The 14,599-nt window shown below is 36.8% G+C and overlaps 1 protein-coding gene across 4 annotated transcripts in view; it reads left to right on the top strand.

Moving 5' to 3' along the window:
- Positions 1-14,599, top strand: part of ACMSD (aminocarboxymuconate semialdehyde decarboxylase) — a 48,705-nt gene that overhangs the window by 12,832 nt on the left and 21,274 nt on the right. For 3 of the 4 annotated variants that reach the window (XM_074910356.1, XM_074910354.1, XM_074910353.1), the window contains exon 5: positions 14,012-14,056. Coding sequence is in view for 1 of the 4 variants with exons in the window: in XM_074910352.1 (XP_074766453.1) it covers positions 10,539-10,595; positions 14,012-14,056 (102 nt within the window). In the remaining 3 variants the exon portion in view is untranslated. Of the gene's footprint in view, positions 1-10,538; positions 10,596-14,011; positions 14,057-14,599 lie in introns of those variants that run through there. The other variant, XM_074910352.1, reaches the window with a different exon arrangement.

Below are 14,599 nucleotides of genomic sequence, written 5' to 3'. Positions count from 1 at the left end.
CCAACACTAATCTCTCCTTTCTTAATCCCCCAGCTCATGTTGCAGAGGCCAGAATGTGCTCAGCATTAGGTTGCTGTATGATGGAAATTGTAACACAAATTAGTGCTGGTGGCAATGTCTGCCACCTCTTGTCATGCTGAGGTATGGGACCATTTACTTATTCCAACCAATTCAGGCTCATACTCTACTCTTGCAAGATCTTGCATTTACCTGGGGCCTTTGCTCTTCCTCTTCTCCAGTTTTTTGCTATGAACAGAGGGAGACACCACCAGCTGGGGGGGGGGGGGGGGGGGATGCATACGTTTGGAGTTACAGTAGCATCCTGTGGTATCTGTACTTCTAGTCAGTGACTAACAGCCAGGCTGTGAAGGAAGGAGAAGGCAGGAACAAATACTTGGCACCTGGCTCAGTAGGAGATCCTGTCTCATTCCAGGCAGCACAGGTCTTGATATACTTGTGATTCCACTGGACCCAGCTGTAGGCATCCAGACATTGATGTCTGAACATTATTATTTCTGGTTCCCAAAGGGCAAAATATACTTGCAATATACATGGTTTTTATGTTATGGGGTAAGAAAAAAAAAAAAAAACAACCAAAACCAAACACACACACACACTCCCCCAAACCAATAAAAGAATTAAATACAACGTCTCCATGGGAACATAGCAGAGGGTCCATCTTGCTGTGGTAGCCCTCCTTTGCTATTTCCTGGCCAGCTCGCTAGCAAGGTGGTGAGTGTCTGAAAGAGGCAGTATGCATCAAGTAATGCAGGTGAGAATGAAACAAATTCTGAGATTTTGAGTGAACTACAGAGAATCACATAGAACAGACTAATTTTAAAAGTCAATAACTGTGCATAACCTACAAACTGCAAGTATAGACTAGGATATAGTTTCACTGAATTGGAGTAACTGGTTTGTTTTTGTCACTTGAGATTAAGAGACTGAATGTAGGTTTTAGTTGATTAGTAACATTAGAAATTAAGTATTGTTAATTGTATTACGGGTTAATTTTTGTAAGCACATGTATTCCATTATTAGGATCCAACACTTGAGAGCTTCACAAATGGTATCAAATCTTATTATTAATTAGCAGATTTTCATATGAAAAAGGTTAGTGACAAGGACTTCCTTTATTATTTGGTAAGTGGTGAGCATTTCCTGAAAATCAACGTACAAACCCTAGTATTTGAAGTATATATACTACACTGCGATTCAAATGGTAATGCTCCAAGTCACCAGGAGATTTTAATATATCCAGTTGTTTAAGAATATACAGTGGAGATGAGCAAGCATATTAGAAAAATGGATATTTGGAAGAGTGTATTTTTTTCTGTTCCTAAAAATGCTGTATTAATAGAGACAAAGGAATTTTAAGAGACCCATTCACCATCCAATGAATTATATGAATGTGTCAAACATTCATTATGAATCCACCGTACTTAGCAGCAGTTCAGTCCAGTTGTACTTTGACATTGCAGCATCGGCCACAAAATCAGACAGCACAAGCTTGCGTCACTTACCGCAGGCAAAATCTGTTTCAATCAATAAGTGCTCTGTGTATATATTGCAATCACTGTGTGGTGCTCCACTTAATGCACTACAAATCACAACCTGTAGTATTCACAGTGAGCTGCATAAACATTATTAACAAATTTATGATTTATAACGCAGCTGTTTTTTGAGGCACCGTACTGACATAGGCAATCAGACATAATCCAAAACCAGCACTCTAAATGCCCTTGCATTTAATTACTGAACTCTGGACAAAGTTTACCTGTAATTTCTCATTTAAATTACTCTGTCTTTCCAGTGGCTCAAAACTACTTTTTGAACTATTGCTTGAGAGATCCCTTCTGAAATTACTGAATTTCCTGGTGACTTCAGTGGGCCATCTATTGGCTTCAAAATCATTAATTATAACAGAGTACTTCTAAAACATCTGCAATATTTTAGATCATTAAAAAGTTAATGTGAAATACTGAGTTGAGATGAGTGACAATGTCCTGAAGGGGAAAATACATCTTACTTAGGAAGTGGCTTTGTTTATGACCATCAAACTCAGAAGTGAACATATGTTTTGATGTATCTGCTGTACAGTCCTGGCTGTAGCTGTGACCAAAAAAGTGCAAATTTCTTAATCTTTTTCAGAAAATAAAGGGAAAAAAAGCAAGCAAATTAGTAAAGCATGCTTAAACACAACCAGGAAGCCATGGATCATTTTTTAGTAATTGTGAAGAAGGTTGTCCATCCTGAGAGGACATTGTTAAGTTCCAAATGTTGGACTTAAAAAAGAGAAAGACAGTAGCTGCCTTTTCCCAAGAGGAAGCGAAGTATGATAGCTGAGAAAAGAATTCAAGTTGAGATGTTGGTTCTTCATACATCAATAGTTGCATTGGATTAAGTCTTTTTTCTGGATTGTGTATGGCACAAATTGTAAATCGAAGTGCACAGGTGTCTGCAGGAAAATAAGTTTGTTTTTTTAAATGGTAACATGATTGTTTAGCTGTGACCATAGTATAAATTTACTGAATCATTTTTGAAGACACACGCTTTAAGACTGTAACTTGGTGGAGCTTTTATGCTTGCTGGAGCATATGGAGCCAGAATGACTCTTCAGTGGAGTCCCTGAGTTAGTGGTCTGGACTCACTCCACAATGTTTTTGGTAAAATCTTGAAGCCATTCTTTCTGTGCTCTCTTTGTGTGCATATAATTGTTACTAGAGTTTGTTGCATGTAAATATAAGCAGGACTGAGGTGAACGCTCAGGTATGAATGCAGTGATTACCATTAGTAATGCTACCAATTCCAATACTGTGTTTTAAAGTTAAGCGTGGATTTAAATATTTATTAGTGAACATGAATCAAAGCACATGTTTCCATTTAGAACGGAACTCTCCCTAGGAAAGGCAAACTGAAGGTGTCTTATTGGGGAAACAAAAAATCTTTCTTAAAAGCTGTGGTAAAATTGTTAATGAGTACCCCTCTAAAGGAGAAAAGCCAATACAACAAATAATATTCTTTTCTATTTCACTTGTGGAACTCACAGGCTAAAATAAAATGGTCAGACCTGGGTGACTGAATTCAATCATGGTGTAAGCCCACCAAATTAATGGAGTTTTCTAGTCAATGATGGATTTGGCTTTGGGATAATAGTTATTTGTAAGAGTAACCAGGATTTGCAAAACTTGTCTTTTAGCTGAAGCATTATTTCTAGAAGTGTTTTGTGTTATTAATACAGAGTCTTATGTTGCTTGGCATGGTTGGTTTACTAAAGTCATCCAAGTCCTAGCCACTGTCGTACTAGAACTTGAAATAAGTGGGCACGTCAACCATGTAACTATGCTTATTTACCTGTTACGTAAATGTCTTACTGCATATTTCTAAATTATTTGTTAGTAAGAGCAGATTGAAATTCATACAGAATTTTGAAAGATTACTAATTTGATTTTGTATTTTGGAACGGAGCTTTCATTTGGACCGAGTTATTATTTGTACCATGCTTTTATTTTTAAGACTTTGAAGTGTAAAAAAAAAAAAAATTCATCTGTTGAGATTCATCTGATGAGTTGAGAGCTACATCTAGTAAAGATGGGGCACAACTTTCAGATAGAAGATTAGTGATAGATTGGATATTAGGAAAAATTTCTTCACTGAAATTGTTTTCAAGCACTGGAACAGGCTGTCCAGGGAAGTGGTTGAATCACCATCCCTGGAAGTTTTTAAAAGATGTATAGATGTGGCACTCAAGGTCATGGTTTAGTGGTAGACTTAGCAGTGTTAGGTTAACGGTTGGACTTGATGATCTTAAAGGTCCTTCCCAACCTAAATGATTCTGTGATTCTGTAATCCCGTTGTATATATTCACATATCAAAATCTAAGCACTCATCACCTTAGCTGAAGAGTAAAGAAATTATCAGATAATTTGCAAAGAAAATAGGCACCAACTTTGCTTTCTGGTTAACACTTACTAGTCAGAATTTTTCAGTTTGGATATCACTTTTCAATCAAATTGCTAGGAGAGCTGGTTTTACCTAGTAATACCCTTTTTTTTTGTGTTGAGTAGTTACTCATTAAGTTACCTTAATACAATGAACTGCTAATAGGATATTCTGCAAACCTTTACTGAGTAACATTTCTGAGCCTGTGGAGCAGCAGTATGGCCTCTTCTGTGTTACAGAAATGTAGTCTGACCTTAGCATCACCTTCTGATTCAACTCTAAATTTACTTGAGACCAGATAACACAGCAATACTTCCAGCAGTATTCATATTAGATTTGCTTGAAGTAATGCCAACCATCATGTGATCCTCCATAGTGCTAGTCTTCACTCGGGGACACCAGTGGGAGAGTATGAGTATTGTGACTATCTCCTTATCATCCCCCAGCAACAGCTGGTGTTTCTTCTAACTGACAGCATTTTCTGTGAAAAGTTTGCATTAAGGTGCTAATCATTATTAATCAGTTTGCTTTGATTGCTGGTATGGTGTCTGTGGAAGAAGGGGAATGAGTGAAAGCTTCAATATTTGTATCTTTCTTAATTCCTGTGATAATCTGAACTGTATTCTCACTCTGGTCCATAATTCTCATATCTTGTGGATTTCAAAAGAAACAGCTTTGAAGCATAAATCCTATGTTAGAATTAATGTATGTGGAAAAACAAATCCTGAAACTTAAAGACAGAAAAATATTTATATCTGAACTCAGCAAGTGAAAGCAGCCTCTAGTAATCCTCTGTGGAAACATTCCTCTGCCAAACTCCCGCCTCCAGATGAATGAATAAATGCAGCTGCAGTGCTAAACCCTAAACATTTGCATCATAAACATCTGCATAGTTGGAAAGGTCTTTGCTTTGGCACTCACTGCTGTAATCTACAGGTATCAATATTCAATATTCCTGCCTCTCAGAAACTCAGTAAATGCATCATCTGTCTAAAGCTATGGCTAACAATCTGCACAACACCTACTCGGAGCCAGGGTTTCATCTTAGTCCCTTGCAGATCTCTTTGGTGACGGATTGACAGCTACTCTGAAATGATAGAACATAAAACTTCATGCTCAAGTAGGCCTTGAGGACCAGGAATAAGCCTGTTTCATTAGCCCAGTCCTAGTAATGTGGAGGAGGTATAAACACACTTCTGCAGAGTTCTAGAGGAAGGTGTAGGAATTTGTTGAAGCAGCTGAACAAATTCAGATACTAATTTTTTCTGTTGGTTCCTTGGCTTCCTTTCTGAAGCAATAAAAGCTCTGTGAAGACCATTCTTATCCCCAAAATAATCAGATAACCCAAACAGTGGCACAGATAGGCCTCTGCAAGGAGAGAAAGGTGGGGATTTGAGTATCTAGCACACAGGAAAAAAAGTTAAGACAGCATTTGGCAACAGTTACTATTTATTTATTTAGACACCAACCTTCTAAATAATTACAACAATCTCAGATGTTACCATGGGGCATTAACTTGAAAATGATGACTTTTTAATATCAGTATCTGTAAGCTTCATTCCATCTGTTCTTTCTGGCCCACGTTTATGCTACTGGTATCTGTCTGGTTGCTCCCACTGCATGAGAGTGACACTTGGCCTGATACATGCTTAAATAGAGTCTTTTTTATTTGTTTGTGTCTACACATGGAAAAAAAAAATCTATTTTACTTGCAGTCGTATTTTGGAAAATATCTATTTAATTATCTTTTTTGATAGAACATTTCTGTGCAAGATAAATGCATTGTAAATTGCAGAATTGAAGTTTTAGTGTATTAAGAAAATAATTATATTATTTGAAAGATAGCCATATATTTTTGTTTTGATTTAGAGTTGAGTTTCAACAATGTAATAATTTCTAGAAACCTGAAAATAAATGAGAATTTATTACGGCTTCACTTACACAGCAGAGAACACAGCAATGGTCAGGAATTTGGCATAGGACATGTTGTTTGCTTTCACCGCTGTGTGATTCATCAGAACTCTTGCTAGGTAGTAGTCACAAAGCAGTGCAGTGTGCTGCCAAAGGCGTCAGCAATCTTGGCCACCTTTACACTATCAATTTTAGTGACACAACTGTGGTGGCTGCGGTAGGTCTAATAGAGAGACCACCTGGTGTGGCCTACATCCTGCGCTTGTACAACCATGAAGCTTCACTACACAAATTTAATAGCTTAAGTCTTGGAAGCATCAGACATGCATCAGTACAGCATCACATCTGAGCTAAAAATCCCAACTTCTCCACAAGGCTAAGCTGCCTCAGATACAGACCAGCATCAGCTCTGATGTTTGTCTAAACAGAGGCTCTTTCAGTTGTTTGCTTCTGCAAAGGCATTTGAATAACAAAATGAAAAATCTAGTTGTCTTCAGTATTTAATGATGAATACACTGGCACTGCTGCCATCTTGAGCTGATTTAGTCGGCTCTAGATTGGAGATGTATGTACCTTTTCTACTGCGTTCTGTAAATGTGTCTAAATGAAATGCAGACATTGCAATCCAGCTAGCTATGCAAGTCATCAGAACTTTAGACAGTCACACTGGACTGTTTGGTACATGGCATTTAAGAACAGGGAATCATACTTCCACCCACTCTTAAGGATACATCTTCATTAAGGACTTTACTGGTGTAACTGTAGCAGGACATGTCCTTCTCGTGTAGCTACGCTAGGTATACTAATGTCTTCTGTCAAAAATAGCATCCACTGTTAAGCAGTTGAGATCTACGTACAGAAAGTGCTACATAGGAACTGCATAACATTATTCCTCATTGGAAGGGAAATCATAGCCATTGTTATTCCCTGTAGATGGGAAACCATATCACTTCCACTAAAGTCTGTGTTCTCTGGAGTCCCAGAAGAGGATTAAGTTCTGTGATTAGGCTAATTTAATAGGAGCGGTTTAATTATTTGATACCACACCAAAAAAAAAGAATTACTGACTTTGCATCCTTTCCAAATGTGACATTTCCAAGAAGGTCTGTAATGGCAGTCTCAAAGGACCAGTGCAGTCGCCAGCACAGCCAAAGGACAACCTGTTGCTAAGCAACCAATATAAGTGCGCTGCTCAACATTTATTTCATTTGGAAAGGCACATATTCTTTAAGTACTTCATCTTAGCTACAGAGCACAAAGACTTTTCCACTTGTTTTTCCAAAGCTGTGCACATGTGTAAAAATAGCCAATTTGCACAAACAAATGTGCAATTTAAAGAGCAGGTGCCAGAGAATAACATGCAAAACTGAAGGTTTAAAAATTGGCACAAGTATTTTAGCCCTTTCTAACATCAGCATCCTGAATTTGCCTCTCTGTTTCTGTTGTTCATCCTACTTGAAAATGGGCTGCCTTGATAGCATGGATGTGGCAGAGCTGTCTGCAGTTTTCCAATGTTTGTTGATGCATGCTCTTTTGAAGAATGCTCTTTATGGTTTTCCCACTGATAAAAGGCAATACTTTCTCCCTGATAAACAAAGGCCAGAATTGGACCCTGACGTTCCAGCCTGAAGACTCCAAATCTCAGATTCTGTAATTGCTTCAGAAAAGCAGCTAAAGAGCTTTGGAAAAGAGCATTTAATGCTCTACATCTAACACTGCTTTCACTTTAGTGCTTGTCCCTATAGTGAAATAAAACCCTGTAGTTCTGCTGGACTTGTGTCTGCATATCTGAAATCAGCCTTGGCCTGAATAGCGTGTACCTAAATTGTCCTGAAGGAGTTGTTCATCATGTTTCCCAGTCTAAAACCACACAGACAGAAATCAGATCATGCACAAAATAATAAGGGAAGTTGGTCAAAATCAAGAATGCAGTTTGGTTTTTAATGGCCATAATAAAAGCATGTTTTTCTGCCTGTGATCTTAAAGACATGTATGCCATGCATAAGTGTACTGAGGCAGGTGGGGCATGCCATCTTAATGCATGTCCCATCTTAAAGGATGCAGGAAGCTACTTTTGGCTGGGAAGAAGTCTGTATGCATTTTAGCAGATGTTCCAAGTACATTCATTGACTGCTCTCTTCCTTTTTTTTCTGACCAGCTTTGTGGCCTCATCCAAGTGGTCTAGGATGTAAATTATTTGTGGGTAGCCCAAGAATGGCTACAGTTCAGGTCTTATATGGGCCCACAAATGGTAAAAGATAAGTTTCTGTTGCCCCAGACATCATGCATGTGAAAATTTCCATCTGGTCATGACTTCCTGCCTGACAGAGCACAGTGAATTTAAGCTCAGTTTTGTCCATGTAGGGCCATCTGACACAGCTGCAGGTTTCCTGTCTCCTGTCAGCAATTCCTGCACCTCTGTGTCACACTCCAGAAATTCACAGCCATATGGAGACAGATAGCAAGGGCCATGCTAAAAGCCATCGTGTTGCCATGGGAAAACAAACTCAGCATAGAGACTGAGAGGCATAAGTCACTCACTGTTATGATCAGGCAGATTGTCCAGGACATCGGTGGAGGTGTCGTGTTTTTCAGACCCATGCAGTAGGTTGAGTGCCTGAGTAGCTGAAGATGCTTTTGTTTGTAGCCGCTGACAGTCTTTCTGCTGGTGGTCCAATGGATCATATCAGATATAGACAGATGTCTTACTGTCGCTTTGATCAAGTGAAATGGATACAAATTTTGCCTTTGACTGGTATGGTTTCCAAATGAGGTATTTTGTTAAATGCGATGTGGGAGTACTGCACTATTTGCAAGCTAAGCTGTGTCTTGGGAGCAGCAACTAACTAATCTTTTTTTAGAGCTGAGAAAAGTAAAACACAGTGTTGAAGAAATGCTGTGATCTCTGCATGGTAGCCTGCAGCAATGGGGACTTAAGAGAAGAAACTAGGTGTCACACTATTCAGATACACAAATATCTTCCTGCCCCTCTCCTTCACTAGGATGTCTGCTTTCTATGCTTAAATAGGGAATTGTCTTCCAGACGTGTTTGTTGGAAGACTCACTTTAACTCTGCCTTGTGTCTGTGGATTCATAGGATTCGTGATGCAGTATCCACAGCTGAATCAATACTTCTTTCTTATCTCTGTGGTTGTATATGCAGGAACATTGCTTGCCAACAGGCTAACACTGTAGTGCTAGATCCATATAACGTAGCTGTCACATTTGGGAGCAAGACAGCAAATTTGCTGCTTAACCTAGCAGATTGGTGATGAAGAGATTGGTTTTGATTTTGAGATAGAAATAATTTATATTTTCAATCCCATATTTTTATCTGTTAAAGTGAATTAATGGTTGTCCTGCTTTATTTAGGGAATACTTTCCAAAGCTGCTGCTTCCTATTTCTTTTGAACATTCAGTCTTCAGTGATCTCACATTGCAGAGAACCACAGCATCAAGCAACAACCAACCCAGTCACAAGGAGCTGACTTGAAGAATATCTCTAAGAAGGTTAACTCACCAATTCAGAAGCAGACTTGCTTAATGAGTGAACAAGCAGGGAAATACAAGAGTCCTCCTTTTTTTTTTTTTTTTTATTAAGTCCAAACAAAATTACCAAGTCAAAAGAAGGATGAAACACAATGGGCCACTTGTTTTTCAAGTTGCTTGATTTCAAGTTGCAAGATTCATAATGGCATTTAGTTTTGAAAAAATCAGTGTTTTTCACTAGAAACAAATTAATTATGAAATAGTTAACCAGTTTTTGCAAGAAGACACCATGTGAGTAGCAGACATTGAAATAAAACTATAGAGGAAAGAAATTACAGAGAAAAATACAACACAAATTAAAGACAAGGGTATCTTGAGGAAAGAAGTGTAATACTAAATTGAGTATTTTCACAGAAAATCTGAGCTAGCTCCAGTTAAGCTTAACTTAGGATGCAGGCACTCTTTGCTGTATTAGCTGATGAACTCCACTAGCATTAATTACTATGGTAATCGGAACCATTCTCCTGCCAGATCTTGAGTCAACTTAAGAGGCTGTAAGCACCAGTATGCAGTAGCATGTGTAAATATCCTAAGTGAACCAATAATCAAAAGGGGCAAATAAAGTGCAGAGCATAGATTTGGCAACAATTTGGTATTTCTGTGATTTTTTTTTTGTGTGTGTGTGTAACTTTAAAGAAAATACAAGGGAAAGAGAAGAGAGTAGATGAGAAGGTATGCCTGTCTACCAAGAGTATATTATATGCTCTCTACAAATTATTTCAGAGTCTAAGACGGAGAAAGGAGGACATTCAAGTCATCATGTTTAATACATTTATTTTAATTCAATTTTACTGAATTATTTTCTACTGTAAATAAGCTTTCATTTTAGATTCTGTGTAAAATAAATCCCTTCATAGTGCCAATATAAGCATACATTTTCCCTTTGCCCTCAGTCAGCTGTAGTTTATGCATTAACAGGGACTTTCTGCTACAAGCCTTTGTTTTTTTAGAGAGACACTCCTCTGGGATTTGGGCTGCCTGGTTGGCCACTGTACCAAGCTCTCCTGATAAGGCAGCAGGTGGATCTGAACAGCAGCCAAAGTTAATAACCTGCTGAACCAGGGACAGGCAGGACAGTAGCAATTACACAGAAAACACTTTCATTGAAGGAGTATCTCTCCTGTGATACTTCAGAAATGAAAATTGATATTCATAGCCACATTCTACCTAAGGAATGGCCTGACCTAAAAAAGGTAATAAGAGTTTAGCTATTCAGTGCCTTGTTATCAGCAACCATTTCTACCAATGTAATGTTTGAAAGAACAATGAATGAAGGGTTCTGTTATAAATATTTCTAGATTTTTGTCTAATTTGGGTTTTTTTTTCAGGTATATGATACTTGTATTGCATTATTTTTCAGATCAAGAGTCCCAATAAGAAAGGGATGGAAAACTGGGCTCTGTTCCCCACTCTTTATTTAGTCTGAAGCAGTTATATTTTTGCTTGTTTTTTTGTGAGACCTAAAATTGTCAGATGATGAGGTGTAAATTCCACTGTCTTGATAAAACCAGAGCTGTCAGGTTCCCAAATGGTATTCACTGTTGTTTTAAATAAGAGAAATAAGCAAATATTAGACAAGATTAATGTTACTTAAGAGAAAAGTAATTCACATTATATACCCACAGGCATGAAAATCATTAACTTCGAGTGTGGTCACTCGAAGTACAGTTAATTGATGATGATGATGATTTTACTAATATCTGTTATTTTTTCAGTTACTGGAAAGAAGGTAGTATATTGTAATAAAAACCCAGAATCTCAGCTGTCAGAACACTGAAACTATAAGTCAACTCTGAATCTTTGCATGGTATTATTATTATTTTTCAATGACGAATTTATTCTTGTAATAATTTTCATGGTCTTTTAAAAAGTATTTGAGAATGGAAAGTGTCATTTAGGTTTTCATGTAATAAATCTAATCCTTTTCTTATTTCAGATTATCAAAATCCAGGTAGTCACCTCATTCTGAATTAGGTTTTAGATTTATTTCCTAAATAATTAAAATCACAATTCAATATAGAGATGTCTGATCACTTTTTGACTTATAAGGGATCACATCTCCAATGCCACAAAGAGTACTGAAAATGATCACATGAAACTATATTTATATATAGTTTATACACACATATATATTAAATTATTTGCAATTAAAAATTGTGTTTGGATTTCCAGGATAGCTATTTTTTATAACTCTTTAATGTTTCCATTCATGATACAAAATCAGAGTAGAAAAGAGAAGACCTGTATTGTTTCTTCTTTCCTTATTGTAATTCTGTGTTGGTTGTAGTTTGAATGAACAATCCCTGTGTCTGACAGTAGTATGGAACCATTTGATTTCATTGTGCCTGTGCTTGACAACAAAAGAATACCATTATTTCAGCCATGCTCTTGGGCATCTGACACACTAACTGAAACTCTGGTTTACACTGTACATTTCTTTCACTTAATTATTTTGAGATTGATGATAGCAAGTTCTCAGGTAAGTGTTTCATATGTATTAGCTCTGTGTTTCTGTGTTTTTAAACAAGAGAGTCAAGTATCAGTTCAATATTAGCCAGAGAGCAGCCGGAAAATGTAAACAGCATATTAGGAAAAAGTAATGAGAAAACCTGGCATTAAGAACATACATAGGATTATTTCTTCATTAGTACTGAAAAATAGCACCATTACACACAAAACCTCCTGGAGAAGAATGTTTGTTTCCTCATTTACCTAGGAAGGTCTTTTTAAATATCTGTTTGAACTTCCTGTTTGTAATAAGAGCTCCACAATGAGAAATACTTATACACTCAATAATATAGATGAGATGACATATTTTTTAGAACAATTATGTCTGTTTTAAATGGATAGTTTAAATGTCCAGGCTACAAAGACAGATTACTCTTGCTTGTTTCAGATTGTTTTGTCCTTGTTTGTGCAACATCCCTATAAAAACATCTATAAAATCCCTTCATTCTGATTTTACATGATTTCCAAAGATTTTTTTTTTTTGTCTGTATATACTTTAAAAGGGCAATAAATTCACTGAGATAAAAATCACCCTAAAAATCTTCTGATGTTCACAGCCATACATCAAGTCTGAATTTACTACTGTTAGACTCTGTAGGCCAGTGTTGCATTTATTTAAACAGTGATAAAGAGGTAAATACCAATTTTTTAAAAGTTAATTTCCACCTGCTAGTTTTTGTTTCCTCTGTTCTAAAGATTGAGTGATTCAATGGTTTGTTAATGGACCCAGAATAAAAAACAACTCTCAGAATTCCCTAGAGTCCTCTGAAAATTCAAGCCATTAACATAGTTCTCTACATCTCCTGCATGGAAAACCAATGAGAATCCCAACACGCACACATAGTGCTAAACTTTGTTTTCTTTTTTCTGGTCTTATAAATACTAAACCTTGAACCTAGAAAATTCTATTGTCAAGATACTTAAGAGCTTAGGAACCCATAAAAAGTATAAAAATTCATAGAAATGAATGTCGTAGACATTCATAGAAAGCACTGTCAATACCTCCAAATAGTAACTGAGGGGAAGAAAGAAGAAACTAAGTTCAGAAACAGTGAGCTTCTCTATTGAAGTACCCTTAAGGTACTCATTTTCTGCACAGCTTACAACTGCAGTTAGCATGGAACTAGTGAAAACTTAAAATTCTCATTAGGTGTCATTCGTAAATTTTTCCTAAATTTAAATATTCATATATATAAACCTATAAATTTATAAATGTAAATAGAATATACATAGCTACCTCCGTCATTAGCATCTCTGATTGGCTGAAGTCAGGAGGCTTGGCTCTGCATGCCTACATTAGGAAAGTTCACAGTGTCATTAAGTAATGATTTCTTACCACAGGAAATTCAGGAGTGTATTCAGATTGTTTATACTTCAGTGAAAGAAATGCCTGCTTTTGCTCAGTTTCCTTTGAAATGTTTGTTTACAGCAAAATGGGAATTCTGAGCACTGTTTTCAGTCTATTATGATATTTTAAGATTTCATTTATTTCTAATCTGATAATTTATGAAAGTAAAAGGAAATCAGCATCTTTTGTGGGTTTTGGGGTTTTTGCATAAACAATTTTGAATCTCTCTGGAAGAATCAATGAGCTTCTAAGCTTCTCCTTTTTAGCTTCCCTTGGCTGTTTAAATATTAATAAACAAGAGACTGACCTTCAGCCCTGCTGCTGAATCATGAAAGCTGAAAAGTGGAATCAATACATCTTTGTGCTAATGATTAACTGATCACAGTTTGGAAAATTGTCAGCCCAAATTTCATACTGCCAAGTGCTTGATATATTTTTTTCTATGTTAAAATCTGTGTCAAAATCAGTTAGAACCTCAATATAGTAAGCAACTGCAAGTACTTTGAAATCAGTTGTAGGACTTAAAAATGTTGCTGAACTGGGAGCTAAAAGTTCAGATCTACAAACACTATTAGCCCAGTCCAGTAAACTTCTGCACTTCTGCTGAAGTTCATGGGGCAACTCATATGCTCAAAGCTGAGCATATGTGTAAGTGTTTCTCCTGAATGAGGTACTGCTGGATTGTAAGAATGGAGATTTTTATTATTTTGCAGAGGAGTAACTATCGCTGGCTTTTTCTTGTTTCTTTCACAGAGATACGGATATGGTGGATGGGTACAGCTGGATCATCACTGCAAGGTTTGGGCTGTTTGGTGTCCTAAGCTGATCTTGTGTCGTTATCTGGAATACAAACCCACAGTAAATCTATTAAAAAGCAAAGTGGCAATAAGATTGGCTATGTCTTTGATACAGATTTCTCTAGAGGTCTATCTTCTATGAAGTAATATCACTCCAAGTCCTAATATACCTCAGTAGAACTTTTTGCTTGAGAGATGAAACTCAGATTCATGACAAATATGAAGCAGTATTTGTTTTTCATCATCATCTCATTTTAAGACTTTGAATGGATAGCTCTAAGGAATTCATTTCAATAAGATAGGCCAACCTAAAGCAGATTACATGTAGATTTTTTTTTAGTTAAATGCAGTCATCTGTATGAGAAGCAAAACCAAAAGAAACTGTTATTTTAATAAAAGTTAGAGAACTCAGATGTGAAAATGTCTTCACATCTGAATGAAAGGAAAAGAATAATTTCTGAGAACAAGTAGCAGAACCATAAGGACAATCCATAGATTTGGAGACCATTATGTTGAAAAGTAGGAGTGTGAGGTTTATTGGCAA

This window comes from Athene noctua, chromosome 7 (assembly GCF_965140245.1).
Source record: "Athene noctua chromosome 7, bAthNoc1.hap1.1, whole genome shotgun sequence".
Classification (NCBI taxonomy): Eukaryota; Metazoa; Chordata; class Aves; order Strigiformes; family Strigidae; genus Athene; species Athene noctua.
This window is presented reverse-complemented; position numbering and strand designations above follow the sequence as displayed.